This window comes from Papaver somniferum, chromosome 8, assembly GCF_003573695.1.
Source record: "Papaver somniferum cultivar HN1 chromosome 8, ASM357369v1, whole genome shotgun sequence".
Classification (NCBI taxonomy): domain Eukaryota; kingdom Viridiplantae; phylum Streptophyta; class Magnoliopsida; order Ranunculales; family Papaveraceae; genus Papaver; species Papaver somniferum.
In genome coordinates, this window is record NC_039365.1 from 65,698,890 (window position 1) to 65,713,369 (window position 14,480).

Sequence of the window (14,480 nt, forward strand, 5' to 3'; positions counted from 1 at the left end):
CTTTGGCCCAAACCCCTAGTTTTGGCCACGCCAAACCGCGCCAAGGCATACCATGCCACATGTGCCAATGACATGCCAACGACCTTGTTGCGCCATACCATGCCGGCCTTCCCCATGCGGTTACCAAAACGAAGGAGTGCGACGATCAACGACCACCCTTCCATCCTAGATGCAAATCCTAGCCGTCCAAGGTCGCCAAACAGCGCATGGTAACCTTTGACCCAAAACCCTAGTTTTGGCCACGCCAAGGCATGTCATGCCACATGTGTCAATGGTATGCCAACCACCTTGCTGCGCCATACCATGCCGGCCTTCCCCATGCGGCTACCAAAACGAAGGCGTACGACGATTAACGACCACCCTTTCATCCTAGATGTAAATCCTAGCCGTCCAATGTCGCCAAAAAATGCATGGTAACCTTTGGCCCAAAACCCTAGTTTTGGCCACGCCAAACCGCCAAGGCATGGCATGCCAACCACCTTGTCGCGCCACACCATGTCGACATTCCCCATGCGGCTACCAAAACGAAGGCGTGCGACGATCAACGGCCACCCTTCCATCCTGGATGCAAATCCTAACCGTCCAAGGTCGCAAAACAATGCATGGTAACCTTTGGCCCGAAACCCTAATTTTGGCCACGCCAACCGCGCATGCCACATGTGCCAATGGCATGCTAACCACCATGCCGGCCTTCCCCATGAGGCAACCAAAACAAAGGCGTGCGACTATCAACGACCACCCTTCCATCCTGGATGCAAATCCTAGCCGTCCAAGGTCGCTAAACAACGCATAGTAACCTTTGGCCCAAAACCCTAGTTTTGACCACGCCAAACCGCGCCAAGGCATGCCATGCCACATGTTCCAATGGCATGCCAAACACCTTGCCGCGCCATACCATGCCGGCCTTCCCTATGCGGCTACCAAAACGAAGGCCCTCAACAATCAACGACCACTTTTTCATCTAATATGCAGATCTTAGCCGTCCAAGGTTACCAGCTAACGCATGGAAACCTTTGGACCTAGTTTGGTCGCACCTAAACAAAGCCAAAACCCTAACTTTTGGCCGCGCCTAAACTGGGCCACATTAAAGCCATATTGATCATACTTTCATGCCACTGGCTACCAAACGAAAGGTTGCAATAATTAACGGCTACCTTCCTCTTAAGATGCAAAATCTCGACCGTTGAAGGTCACCACCGAGCCGGCAAGTCTCCCAAGCTCAACTTTCCAGACAACAACAATATGCTACATGTTTTCCACGAAAACACTCGAGACATCAACGCATTTCACAAACTGGGGGATGCTCATTGGGTATTGGTTTGGCGGTTTACAGCATGCGGCGTACACTACGCTCGTTATAAGAAAGTGTCATAAGGATGAGGCGGTTAGTAAATACAGGAAGTAATGGTGAAACGCTTTCTTTCATGGAACATCAATTCCAAGCGTTACCGGTTACCACCTCCTCCCATTTACTCACCCGTTTTCCATTTCTTAATGAGACCAGAGTACGTTTCACTTCGACTTGTATAAATAGGCATTACATATTTCCACCGAACAACAAGTTCAGGCCAAGAGGATACCACACTCAAAACACATTTGCTAGCTTTCCATCTGTTAGCTTACCACTTTCTAATACAAGTCGTGAAACAACTAATCTTCCAGAATCAACTATTCTGGCCTCAACACTTTCTTCGCTTCCCTCCCCAAAACCAACCCTTATCCTTCACTTTGTGACCGAAGCAAGTCTGGAACGGCCATTTCTTGGTTTAGGATGGATTTGTATAGATTGATATCTCGAATCTAAAGTACTCCATTGCAGTACATTGTTTAGGGTTTACATTCGTTTCTCACCTACACACCCGAAATTACCAAAATCAGCAGAAACCGTTTTCACCCTCAAACACCACCGTTAGATGAAAACCTGATTTAGATTCAAGCTAATATTTCTCAACCGTTAGATCGAAAACTTAGCTTGTTACACACTTGACAATGCATGCTTTTAGGTTTGTTAACCGTACCCAAACGTATGCACTTGTTGGTTCAATAATAGTTAACCAAAAGGTTAGCCATATGAGCATTTCATATCAACCATGTTCTTCTTCACCATAACTAGTTCAAATGACTTCAAATGAACTAGTTAGAGAGTTGTTCAATTGCAAGGAAATCTTATGTACTACACAAGACACAATTGAAGCAAAGATGATTTGATTCACTTGAATCGGTTCATGAACTTTTATTCCCACGGTTTGCAAACTGCATTCCTTAGTCTTTTTAAGTTTAAGTTCAGAAATCATCTTCAAATATATAACCTTCTTAAGTTCGCATACTAGGTTCGCGGACTTAAGCAACCGGGCATATTTTACAAACTCCAACAGAAAATCTCGGCAAAAGACCTTTCGCCGGTTCGCGGACTGGATTCGCGGACTGGAACTCACGCAACTAGTTTGTCAACTCCAGCAGAATTTCTCGGGATAAGAAGTTCGGCAGTTCGCGGACTTGGCAACAAGCCATTCTTCCGGTTTCTCTTGATCAACAAAGTTCGCAAACTTTGGTTCAAGGAATAGGACTTATACACAAATGTGTTTCCACAATAATGCTTATTTCCATCATTGGTTATGTAATCTAAACTCTCATTTCAATCATTGAAACATTCTTAGAGGACGTTATACAGTTGTTACACCATTTCTTGTCAAAGCAATTTCAAAGTGATTGAAACATATCATGACTTTCGTCACTAGTTAAAGATAAACTTGAGCGAAGCGAAAAGCTTACCAACACATATTTCGAGATATAGATAGGCGAGGTATACTCGGCTCGAAATACCAAAAGTGTGTAATCCAAGTATATATATATATAGCATACAACTTCTTGTCTCAAAGAGTAGGAGATAGAGTAGATATACTTTTGAGTGATAGATAAGTTCAAGTCTTCACACACATTTTTGTCGAGAAGTTCCACCGGTTCTTTGAGTAGTTCTTTTGCTTGAATGATGAATCGCCATGAAGTCCTTGAGCTCAACTACACTTTCTATCCTAGTCCGAGACTTAGCTATAATAGACGATAAATCAAGACTTATAGTTTTAATCACTAACATTGACAAACATGCTTGAGATAGCAACGCATGCGAGGTTGATCGAGCAATTCTATAACATTTACTACGATCACGACCACTCTCCCAAATTGCCCCTCTTGTATCAGCACCCAAACGCTTTTTGTTTTTCTTTCGAGGAGGCAGAGACTGAGGAGTATCAAGACCATCCTTCCTTCTTTTCTTAGTGACATCATCTTTAGCTTTTCCTTTGTTAGCCTCCTTTGCTTTAGCTTATTTTGCTTTAGATCTATTTCAAAAGAAGCACGAAATAAATATAACACAACTAACTTTCATTTCTAATACCGGCATAGATACACCACATTACGGCATAGAATCATCACAACAGGCATACTGAAAAAAAGTATCGAACATGCTGGGAGCTAATACCGGCATTGACAAGTAATTGTCGAGGATGTCGGTACCCTTTAGGAAGTTCCTTGATATAAAAAAAATACCAGTACCGATAGATAAGGAAAGTAAAAACTCATGTAGGGACCTAATACCGGCATTGAAAAAAATTGTCGAGGATGCCGGTACTCTTTCGGAAGTTCCTGGATACCAAAACTCCAATATCGGCATGGAATCTAACCTAAAACGTATGTCGGTACCAAAAGCAAAATCCTAGGGTTTTCTGTTTGTTAGAAGCTCACTACCGGCGTATTCGTAAAAGTTCAAATCAATGCCGGTACTAGGTTCCGAAGTGGTCTTCAACCTAAATAGAATACTGAAACTATGTTCCGGCGTGGTCTTCAACCTAAATTAAATGCCGGGAGACACTACCTGTGTGGTCTTCATCCTAGATCGAATGCCGGTAATGGTTTCCGGTGTGGTATTCATACTAAATTGAATGACGGAAATACTGAAACTCAACTGTTTCAGTTACGGTTTCGCGATTTTGACCTAAACCCGTAGCTACAAATCGATTGAAACACTAATTAAACAGTTTTAAATGACTTACCTTCTCACAGAAGCCATATTTCTGAGTAGTTCATCGTCCGATAACTCTTGTTCTTCGTGTTCTTGCTCTTGAGCAATCAAAGCAAGCCTTTTCTCTAATTTTTGTTGAGCAATCGATTTTGATTTGGATTGGGTATCTGATTTCTTTCGTGGAGGCATTCTTATGGGTTGATTTTAATCGACGAAGAAATTTTTGATTTAACGATTAATAGTAGAGTATGAAGAACGATGAAGAAGAGGAGAGGAAGATGAAAGAATTTTTTTTTTTCAAAACCCAACCCTAACACACGACTATGCCGGTACTCAAATGGGGATATTGATTTTGGTTTTTTGATTTTAAGTTTTTTATTTTGTGAGAAGGGTATAACAGTCTTTTCATACTGTTTTTTAATTAATCAAATGGTGTATTAGTATTTTCGGCCCAAAAAACACCCCTTAGCAGACACCTTTGGTTGGGGGAAGTAATTCATATCCCCCAGTTAGTTTCCATATCCCCCAATTGCGTGTTCCTAATAAATGCTACACTATTACAAAAATAAATATGTGTAGCATATGAATATTTTTATTAGTATAAATAATCCAACATTTTTTAGTTATAAATACTTAAAATAAAAAAAAAGGTGTTAGGATTTTAGATTGGGTTATATTAAAACTGATTTTATAATTACAAAAAATTAAGGGTATATAAAAAATATTATTGCACACGAAAGCCGACAATTATTTTAAAACAAACGAAAATAGAATAGAGAACCAATAAAAAGGACATGGAAAATATATTCTTAAATAAAATTAATTAATTTTGAAACACGATATAAATTTTCATATCGAGAAACATACCCGTGCATCGCACCGGTGCAAAACTAGTTCTATTAATTTAATACATGCCGAATTCGCGGTGTCGAATTGATATCTTCAAAACGAATTATACACGTACGTATATTGTTCCGAATTACCGCCGTATCACGAACCGTTCACCAGATTTTTGACCGAATTCAACTTTTACAAAACCGAATAATACCGTACATATCACGTTCCGTACGTTTGCCGAATTACGAATTGCTAACTAGGGGCCAGATGACAGATTACATGAATCAAGTCGAGGTCGGATAACACTCTATACAGCACATATGTGCTAAATAACATTCGCAGACACATAAATGTACTGAAGCTCTTTGTGGTTGGAGAACAAACAAGATGGAGTCTTTGCTTCTCACAGTTAATGGTGGTGGTGGTGTTTCTTTCTTCAACTCCTCCTCCCGTTCATCCTTCTCTAATTCACTCTCTAAAACAATTTCTAAGTAAGTTCGTCTCCATCAAGTCATCCTTCATTTTTATTATATGGAATTATTGGTTTGTTTAACCCCTCGATGTTTTCTTTCTATTTAGCTTCATCTTTTAAAAGGAAAATTCAATTAATCTGGATGATTGAGAAAATTAAGGTCGAAAAGTTTGTGGGGTTTTTCTGACGTTTTAGTTTAATAGCTCTAGAGGAAACCCTCTTGTTCAATTGTTTACTCTCACTGTACACCCTTAGACAAAATGCTTCAATTGATAGACATATCAAGTGATCAGTGCTTTAGTTAAAGACTAGAACTAAAACAACACATCATTGAACATTTTTGAAGCTACTAAGAGGAGTAGAATAGATGTATTTTGATGTTCTTGATCTACTGCTTACTTTTGTGGGTAGTCATTTGCGTCTTTAATTTGCTTACTATTGTTCAGGTGGGAATTGAAAAATTACCAAAATCTAAGGCTTACGAATGTGGGTAATGTGGGTATTCGTAGGATGCACGGCAAGGCATCATGGCTCTTGGCAAATCCTAATGTATGCACCAATCCAAGGCTTCTACATGTATAATGCCAATATTTTTCGATTTGCATTTGCTGAAAGATATTAGGTATGTTTTGCATGATTTTGCTAATCAACCATGGCATAAAAAAAATCAAAATCCATAATCATGATTTTTCTATGCAAAACAATCTTAATTATGATTGATAATTGCCATTGTTTTCATGGGGATTATTTTTTCAACACCCATAATAGGGTTTAAAGTACTTCACACTTGTGAATTCTGTGCCAGACTGCCAGTTAATCTGGACATGCGATAACAACCCAATTTTTTATTTTATTTTAAGGAAGCTTGTTTAGAAATAAATACCTTTGTCGCCGTCTGGGTTAATGCATATGCCGCATATCTTCGCATACATAGTACCTCTTTTGCAATGTGTCAATTTATTTTCTAGCGTTAGGTGTTGACAACTGAAGACAATAATTTCTAACAGGTATACATTGTGCCTGTTCAAGTATCAGCGGGGAAAGGAAATCCTGGGGAAGTTGTTATGGTTGACCCTTTGGAGGCCAAACGCTTAGCTACTAAACAAATGGAAGAAATCAAAGCCAGAGAGAAACTTGGGGTGAGTCAACTTTTATTATTCTTGGTGATCTATACTTTTTTTGTCCTCTTCAGTCTTCATATTTGTTCAAGGTGCCGTTGGATCGATAAAGGTGATAGCCTCGTCAAATGCATTTTCTGGAATATTAAAGTTTTCGTTACTCAGTAGAATCTAAGCAATTAGCTAATATCCACAATGATTATTGAGAGAGATAGGTCATGAACGTATGGATCACCCGAGGCCTCTACATTTTCATCAAAATCATCCAAAGGCACATTCCTGGGATTATTGTCTGCTCAGCATGTACATGTTTTATACTCTGGAATTTTACAACACTAAACCTTCTTAGCCTGACAATTCTTTACTGACTGTTTGATTAATAGATATGAAGATTTAACTTGGGGATGAGATCATCTCCAGCATCAACCCTAAGTCCCTTAGATATCCTTACAGGGGTCATTAATAGATGATGCATCATGTTATTCCATCTCATATGACTTCCTAGTAACTTTTATTTGGAAGGGTACAAACAAGTTCTTTTCTTATTTTTTGATGAGTACAAATTATGTCTATATAAACATGTTGGCCTTCGAGCCCTGCTACATTGGCCTTCTATACGACATACTTTGTCTAAGATATACATGATGAGCATTTCGATCTCCATTAGGGTTGCCAAAATTTATGGTGCCTTGTATTATGCCAATCCTGCGAAGGCCATGGAACTGTATTTTCAATACGGATTGTCTGACATTTCCTTGTCTAAGCACATAGAATAAAAAACGGGGATCTTTTACTAGTCACAACTGTGTGCTAAAGCATCTGATTCTTGTTTGTTCATCTAACTAACTTATAGTGATGGACATGCAGAGGCAACGCCGAATTGAAGCAATCAATGGAACTTGGGCAATGCTTGGTTTAACTGCAGGTTTGGTTATTGAAGGTCGCACAGGAGATAGCATTATAACTCAGGTCAGTTTTTTAGCTCATGTTGGGATCATGAGGGAGGAACAACTTCTCAAACTATGATGCGACTACCTGATATTAATGTATGCAACCCATTCCGCATATAGTCATATAACTGTTTGCAGAATTGTGTTTGATCACGACCTAGTAATTGGGTCTAGGTTTCTTTCAATTTATCCTGACCATCGATCCTGTACAACTATTTGCTTACAGGCGTAACTTTCTTTCCTTTTGCAGTTGGAGGGATATTGGAGGAGCATCCAAAATTTCGTCTTAGCGCAACCTTCTCTGGTGTATTGGTGGAGCACTACACAGACTTTCTTATCTAATCAAGATTTCAAGAATCCATTTTAATTTGTTTTTCATATCAGTTCTTCTTGCCTTGGTTCAGAGTTTGTATGGGCTGTTCATCTTTGACAGTTAAAGTCAGATTTTTTTTAACAGTGTACATCATCCCATGAACACACATTACAACCATTGTTCTGGCAGCTAACAGCCTTGTAAACAGTAAAGCTTCAAATTTGTGGCCCATGTTTTTATCTCTTCCTACCACACCTAATTCCAATGCTGAGGCATCTTATAATCTTCTTCAGAGTTTTTAAGTGTCCCAAAAAGAGCCAATACACCTGAAGGGTTTGCTTTTTTATTTATTTTTTTGTTTGAAAAAACCTAAAGGGTTTGCCTCCACCTAGAATTTGTACTTATAATATAAAGGAACCATAATTTGGGGCAATACGAGTAATGCTACGTTCACGCCCAATATTACCGGGGTGAGTCGGCTGTTATCACGAGATTTGTCCCGGTATTTTCTCCGGTAACCTAGCATTATTGGGGGCAATACCCGAAACTTTCATAGGGTATTGAATAGGACAAAAAAGAGGTCAGAATTAGTAATTGTGTATATCCCTTGGGCTGACTGGTGAGGGAATTGGGTATGATGATGGAGACCCAAAATCGTGGTCCAAAACTAAAAGAAAGTAAGTTACCGTTCTCTCTGTTCGAAAGCAGGTAATGTGGGAGGGGATTTACAAATAGGCAAGGATTGAAACCTTAAAAGAAAAGAAATGAAAAACGTGGTTTCAATCCTCGCTTTCTCTTTAATTATATAATAAAAAGATAATAAAATATATTAATACCAGATGTTGGGCCCATCTTTGCGTTTTATCTAAATAAAACACTTTTGGTCGCCTATATTTTAATTCCCTCCCTCATCACTAGACTAAGACCTCCCTCCTACATGATGTGGCGCGACTGTACAAGTACTCCCTTACCTCCTCCACTAGACTCAGTCTTATGCACCCATTTTTCATAATGGCAAAACTTCACTTATTTGATTAATGTTTAAAATTAGTAATTAGTGTTAATTTTAATGATTAGATGTTAATGACTAGAGTTATCATTAGTGTTATATTTAAAGACTAACGGGGGGTTAGTCGTGGGAGAGTTCGAGAGATTTTAATGTATTTGTGTTTTCTCCTGTTAGTCGTGGGGGAGTTTGAGGGAGTCTCTCCACATCCCCGTTAGTCGTGGGGGAGTTTAGAGGAGTCTCCTAAACTCCCTAGAAAACACCTGTTAGTCGTTCGGAAGTTTAAAAAAAGCTCTTGAACTCCCTGTTAGTCATAAAACCCTACAATACTAGGGAGATGGTTGCTTTAGGGAGTTCGAAGGAGTTTTTAGTGTATTTTGGTCTCACAACAAATCTCTCAAAAGAGTAGAGATTTGGGAAGGAGTTTGGTGCGTAGAAAACCATAGGAGAAAGAAGAGGAAACGTTTTTTCCAGGTATGTTTTTTTTTCTTCTTTGATCTCCATGATTGTTTATAGTTTGATTTGTGTACTATTTTGATTGTTTTTCATATCTTTGATCTCCATGATTGTTTATTTTGATTGTGTATAGTTTTTTTTTGTGCGTACTCTCTCTCTCGGTCAAAACCCTAATAGTGTTTTTCGTATAGATTTTTCTGAAAAACATGTTCCTTCCCCGTTTGTCGAGACGATTCTGACATACCTATAAAACTCATTCCTTTGTGATATAATTTTTATGTTAAAGAGGAGTTTCTTAGCTTTGCAACCAGACCAAATTTGTTGAATTCCATCACACAATGATTTTTGTATGATGTTTTGAGTAAAGACCGTGAAATCTAAAAAATTTCTGACGACGTATTCAAGTCCTGAAAACGTGATTCCTGCCCTGTTTGTCGAGACGATTCTGACATACCTATAAAACTCATTCCTTTGTGATATAATTTTTATGTTAAAGAGGAGTTTCTTAGCTTTGCAACCAGACCAAATTTGTTGAATTCCATCACACAATGATTTTTGTATGATTTTTTGAGTAAAGACCGTGAAATCTAAAAAAAATCTGACGACGTATTCAAGTCCTGAAAACGTGATTCCTGCCCTGTTTGTCGAGATGATTCTGACATACCTATAAAACTCATTCCTTTGTGATATAATTTTTATGTTAAAGAGGAGTTTCTTAGCTTTGCAACCAGACCAAATTTGTTGAATTCCATCACACAATGAGTTTTGTATGATTTTTTGAGTAAAGACCGTGAAATCTAAAAAATTTCTGACGACGTATTCAAGTCCTGAAAACGTGATTCCTGCCCTGTTTGTCGAGGCGATTCTGACATACCTATAAAACTCATTCCTTTGTGATATAATTTTTATGTTAAAGAGGAGTTTATTAGCTTTGCAACCAGACCAAATTTGTTGAATTCCATCACACAATGATTTTTGTATGATTTTTTGAGTAAAGACCGTGAAATCTAAAAAATTTCTGACGACGTATTCAAGTCCTGAAAACGTGATTTCTGCCCTGTTTGTCGAGATGATTCTGACATATCTATAAAACTCATTCCTTTATGATATAATTTTTATGTTAAATAGGAATTTCTTAGATTTGCAACAAGATAAAATTTGTTGAATTCCATCACACAATGATTTTTTTATGATTTTTTGAGTAAAGATTGTGAAATCTAAAATTTTCTGACGACGTATTCAAGTCCTGAAAACGTGATTTCTGCCCTGTTTGTCGAGATGATTCTGACATATCTATAAAACTCATTCCTTTGCGATATAATTTTTATGTTAAATAGGAGTTTCTTAGCTTTGCAACAAGACCAAATTTGTTGAATTCCATCACACAATGATTTTTGTATGATTTTTTGAGTAAAGATTGTGAAATCTAAAAATTTCTGAAGACGTATTCAAGTCCTGAAAACGTGATTTCTGCCCTGTTTGTCGAGATGATTCTGACATATCTATAAAACTCATTCCTTTGCGATATAATTTTTATGTTAAATAGGAGTTTCTTAGCTTTGCAACAAGACCAAATTTGTTGAATTCCATCACACAATGATTTTTGTATGAATTTTTGAGTAAAGATTGTGAAATCTAAAATTTTCTGAAGACGTATTCAAGTCCTGAAAACGTGATTTCTGCCCTGTTTGGTTTAGACCTTTGGGCACAGCTATCAAACCCATATTTATTTCTTATCATTTTTATGTTAATGAGGGATTCCTCGGCTTTCTAAAGAGACGAAATTTGCTGAATTTCATCACCATAGAATCTCTTCTTTCTTGCTTTGTTAAGTTCTAGTATTAGTCTAAGTACTAATGTAGTTAACATGTCACACCATAGAATGGAAAAATACAGCCAATCTTCTGAAAACAACAAGAAGAAAAAGAATGTTAGGAAGAATAAGAATACGGAACCGGAAACGGAAGTGACTACGAATTACAAACAATGGACAACTCGAGAGACTGAGAAATTATTGGAACTGTTGGTAGAAGCTACACTTGAGAAGAAGAAAGACACTAGTGGATGTTTTACTAAGAGAATAGTGGAAGAGGAGATACTTCCAAAACTTAACCAAGCATGTGGTTGTGACAAATCTTTTGAGAACTATAAAGGGAAACATAGATGGCTGAAGACTAGATTTGGTCAATACCAGGATTTGTTTAAATCTTGTACTTCTGGATTCAGTTGGGATGATGCTAACAAGATGATTACTGGATCCGACGAGATGTGGAACAATTACTTTGAGGTATGTGTGTGTTACTTACTGACAACTAATTTGATATTTTTTTCTTCTATTTTGTGCAGAGTTCTAATTCATGCTTTATCCTTTATTTATTTTGTGTGTTAACAGAGCCATCCAAACCAAACTAACTTAAGGGAAGATAATGGTAAAGACTATGGTGACTTGCTTATTGTTTTTGGGAATAAATGTGCTTCTGGAAAAGTTACAGTTGATCTTACCCATGAGGGTACAAGTGCTAGAACCTGTGATAAGGAAGATGAACAAGATAATTACTTCGATGTTGATTATACTCAACGAGAGCAATATGATAGTGCTTTTAACGTATCATACGTGGGATATGGCTTAGAGGAAAGTGATGAACAAGATAAAGATGAAACTCAAGATATGAACACAATGAAAATTCCCGTCAGAAAAACGACACCAAAGAAAAGACCAAGGTGTGACATTGGTGACTCTTCTACATCAACTAATCCTACTGGGCAGTCTGATTATCTAGAGAAATTGATTGCCAACAGTTCATCGATTGCTTATTCTATTGATTCAATGCATGCTCTTATTGCGAAAGAGAAAGAAGACCGCAAAATTGAAAAAGAAATGCGTAGAATTTATAAGGATAAGAAAGATAACCAAGTATGGGATCTTGTTTATGGCATGAATGAAATTTCTTTGGAAGATAAGCTGAAAGTAATTGAAATGCTGGACAACAATCACAAGAAGAACTTTTCATACGTTTTACTCCTGAAGAGAGAAAGTTGTGGATTGGTTCAAAGTTAAAATCATAAACCTGTCATCTTTGCAAGTTTCTATTAGGTTTAATGGGCTTTTAGAGTTACAACATTTGATCGTTTTTCTTCGTAACTATTAGTATTTATTTTTTTTTTCTCCAAGTTGAGAACTTATTATTATGGATTGATTGCTACTAATTTTTATGGATTGACATCTTTATGGTTATTATGATTGAATTTATGAACTTTATATTCTATATGCTTATTTTCTATATACATATACTTTTATGCTTTTGAAATAATGATGATTCTAATAAAAAAAGTACTTTTATCATCTTTTTAGGTGAACATGTCTGATTTGGATTTATCTACTGATAGTGAAGATGAAGCCTTTGATACAGAAGAAGAAAGCAGTGATGATGAAGAGGTAAGCAGCAATAATGAATTTGAACTATCCATATTTTTGAATATACTTTCAGCGGTGCATTCATGGTTGATGGATATAATCAAGCAATTGCATTACATACAAAGTCAGCGTATTGAAAGACCAATGAGACGCCCAGTTACTTTGTTTGGATATAACTATATAAGGAGAGTTTTGCGTCAAGACCCAGAAGACTTTCGAAGAATTTATAGGATGTACCCTGATATTTTTCTAAAACTATGTTGTTTCATTAGAGAAAGTACATCATTATGTGATACAAGATGTGTTTCTATTGAAGAAATGCTTGGTACATTTTTACTCGTTGTTGGCCAAAGTTCACGATATTGCACAATACGTGACACATTTGGTCGCTCTCGATGGACAGTTAGTAAAAACTTCAACAGGATGTTGCGAGCTTTAAATGTTATAGCTCTGAGGATGATGGTTAAGCCAAAAAGTGCAACTCCATTTAAAATTCGTGAGAGTACACGATTTTATCCTTACTTTAAGGATTGCATTGGAGCTATGGACGGTACACATATCCCAGCAATGGTAGAGAAAAGAAATGCATCCGTTTATCGGAATCGACATGGAATTACATCTCAAAATGTGTTAGCGGTTTGCAACTTCGACTTGGAGTTCATATACGTGCTCAGTGGATGGGAAGGATCTGCTCATGATTCGAAAATACTTAACGACGCAATGACAAAAAGAAATGGACTGAAAATACCGCAAGGTAATTTTACTTTTATCTAATGTGAAGTTTTGAGTTTTTTGGTTAAGTTATTTTCGGGTTCTACTTGACGAAGTTTTCTTTTTGTGTTTTATTCATGTAAATATTACTTGGGGGATGGTGGCTTTGCAAACCGACGATATTGTTTAACACCATTTCGTGGCCAACGTTATCATTTGAAAGAATTTTCTGGTACGGGTAATCATGCGAAAAAGGCTGAAGAATTATTTAACATGCGTCATGCTTCTTTGAGGAATGTAGTTGAAAGATTGTTTGGTGTTGTGAAGTCTCTTTTCTTGATCTTTAAGTCTCAACCTCCATTTCCGTATCAGGTGCAAGCGGAGATAATGACAGCTTGTGCAGGCCTACACAACTTCTTACGAAAAGAATGCCGTTCAGATGAGTTTCCGGTCGAGGAAGAGGAAGAGGAAGATAGCCATCCATCAACGCTTGTAAATGACGACGAAATTTTGACGCAACAAACTCAAGAACAACAACGTCAAGAAGCTAATGCATGGAGAAAGAGTATAGCGGATGATATGTGGGAAAATATTCGTGAACAAAGGGAGTTAGAATTGTATGGAGACCGTTAAATTGAAGGGAAAAAAATATCTCGTTACACAAAATAATATACTATTGATACAGAGATATGATCATTTTCATTTATTTTTTTCTTTTGATTAAAGATCAATGTTATTTGCAAATGAGGGTTTATTGTTTCTTAAAAGAGAATGAATTAGGAGTGAACTCTCTCAAACTCCCCCAAACTCCCCCGAACTCCCTCTAATAAACTCTCTCAAAATCCCTACACTCCCCCAAACTCCCTGAACTCAAAAACACCAAACTCTCTCAAACTCCCTACACTCTCTCAAACTCTCTCAAACTCTCTGAGATTTAAAATACACTCAACTCCCCCGAAATCACTCGAGGACTAACCCCCTATAAAAGAAAGTTTTGAGTGATAGTTAGGGTTTTATTGAAGAAGATGAAGAACAAGAGGAAAAAGTGACAAAAAAGATCTTTTAAATTATTGTGACAAATATGAAAAGGGGTGAATCTTCAACTCATAATATTGTAATGGAACCTGAAAGTTTAATGTAGGTTGAATTTGTCAAAAAAAAAAAAAAAAAAATTTATGACCTAG

General features: G+C 37.3%; 2 protein-coding genes across 3 annotated transcripts; both read left to right on the forward strand.

The window, feature by feature from the left end:
• Positions 1-5,216: 5,216 nt before the first annotated feature.
• Positions 5,217-7,964, forward strand: LOC113302611. 2 transcript variants are annotated; one of them, XM_026551555.1, is made up of 5 exons: positions 5,217-5,346; positions 5,774-5,876; positions 6,335-6,466; positions 7,313-7,414; positions 7,646-7,964. In XM_026551555.1, exons 1-5 carry the CDS (start codon positions 5,243-5,245, stop codon positions 7,760-7,762), a joined length of 558 nt encoding a protein of 185 aa, XP_026407340.1. In that variant the 5' UTR covers positions 5,217-5,242; the 3' UTR covers positions 7,763-7,964. The 2 variants fall into 2 exon arrangements, with proteins under 2 accessions (XP_026407340.1, XP_026407341.1); XM_026551556.1 differs by having other exon boundaries at positions 5,837-5,876.
• A 5,080-nt stretch (positions 7,965-13,044) lies between these two features.
• LOC113304103 lies at positions 13,045-13,875 on the forward strand (the record flags this gene model as incomplete). Its single annotated transcript, XM_026553172.1, has 2 exons — positions 13,045-13,339; positions 13,724-13,875. Coding segments are annotated over exons 1-2 (447 nt in total), but the record flags the coding sequence as incomplete, so codon positions are not given.
• Between the last annotated feature and the right edge of the window lie 605 nt (positions 13,876-14,480).

What these genes read in the sequence shown, in the direction of transcription:
- LOC113302611 (XM_026551555.1), top strand. Translation starts at nt 5,243, where the DNA reads ATGGAGTCTTTGCTTCTCACAGTTAATGGTGGTGGTGGTGTTTCTTTC. An exon ending in AAGCCAGAGAGAAACTTGGG is followed by an intron (nt 6,467 to 7,312) that starts GTGAGTCAACTT and finishes ATGGACATGCAG; the next exon opens with AGGCAACGCCGAATTGAAGC. An exon ending in GAGATAGCATTATAACTCAG is followed by an intron (nt 7,415 to 7,645) that starts GTCAGTTTTTTA and finishes TTCCTTTTGCAG; the next exon opens with TTGGAGGGATATTGGAGGAG.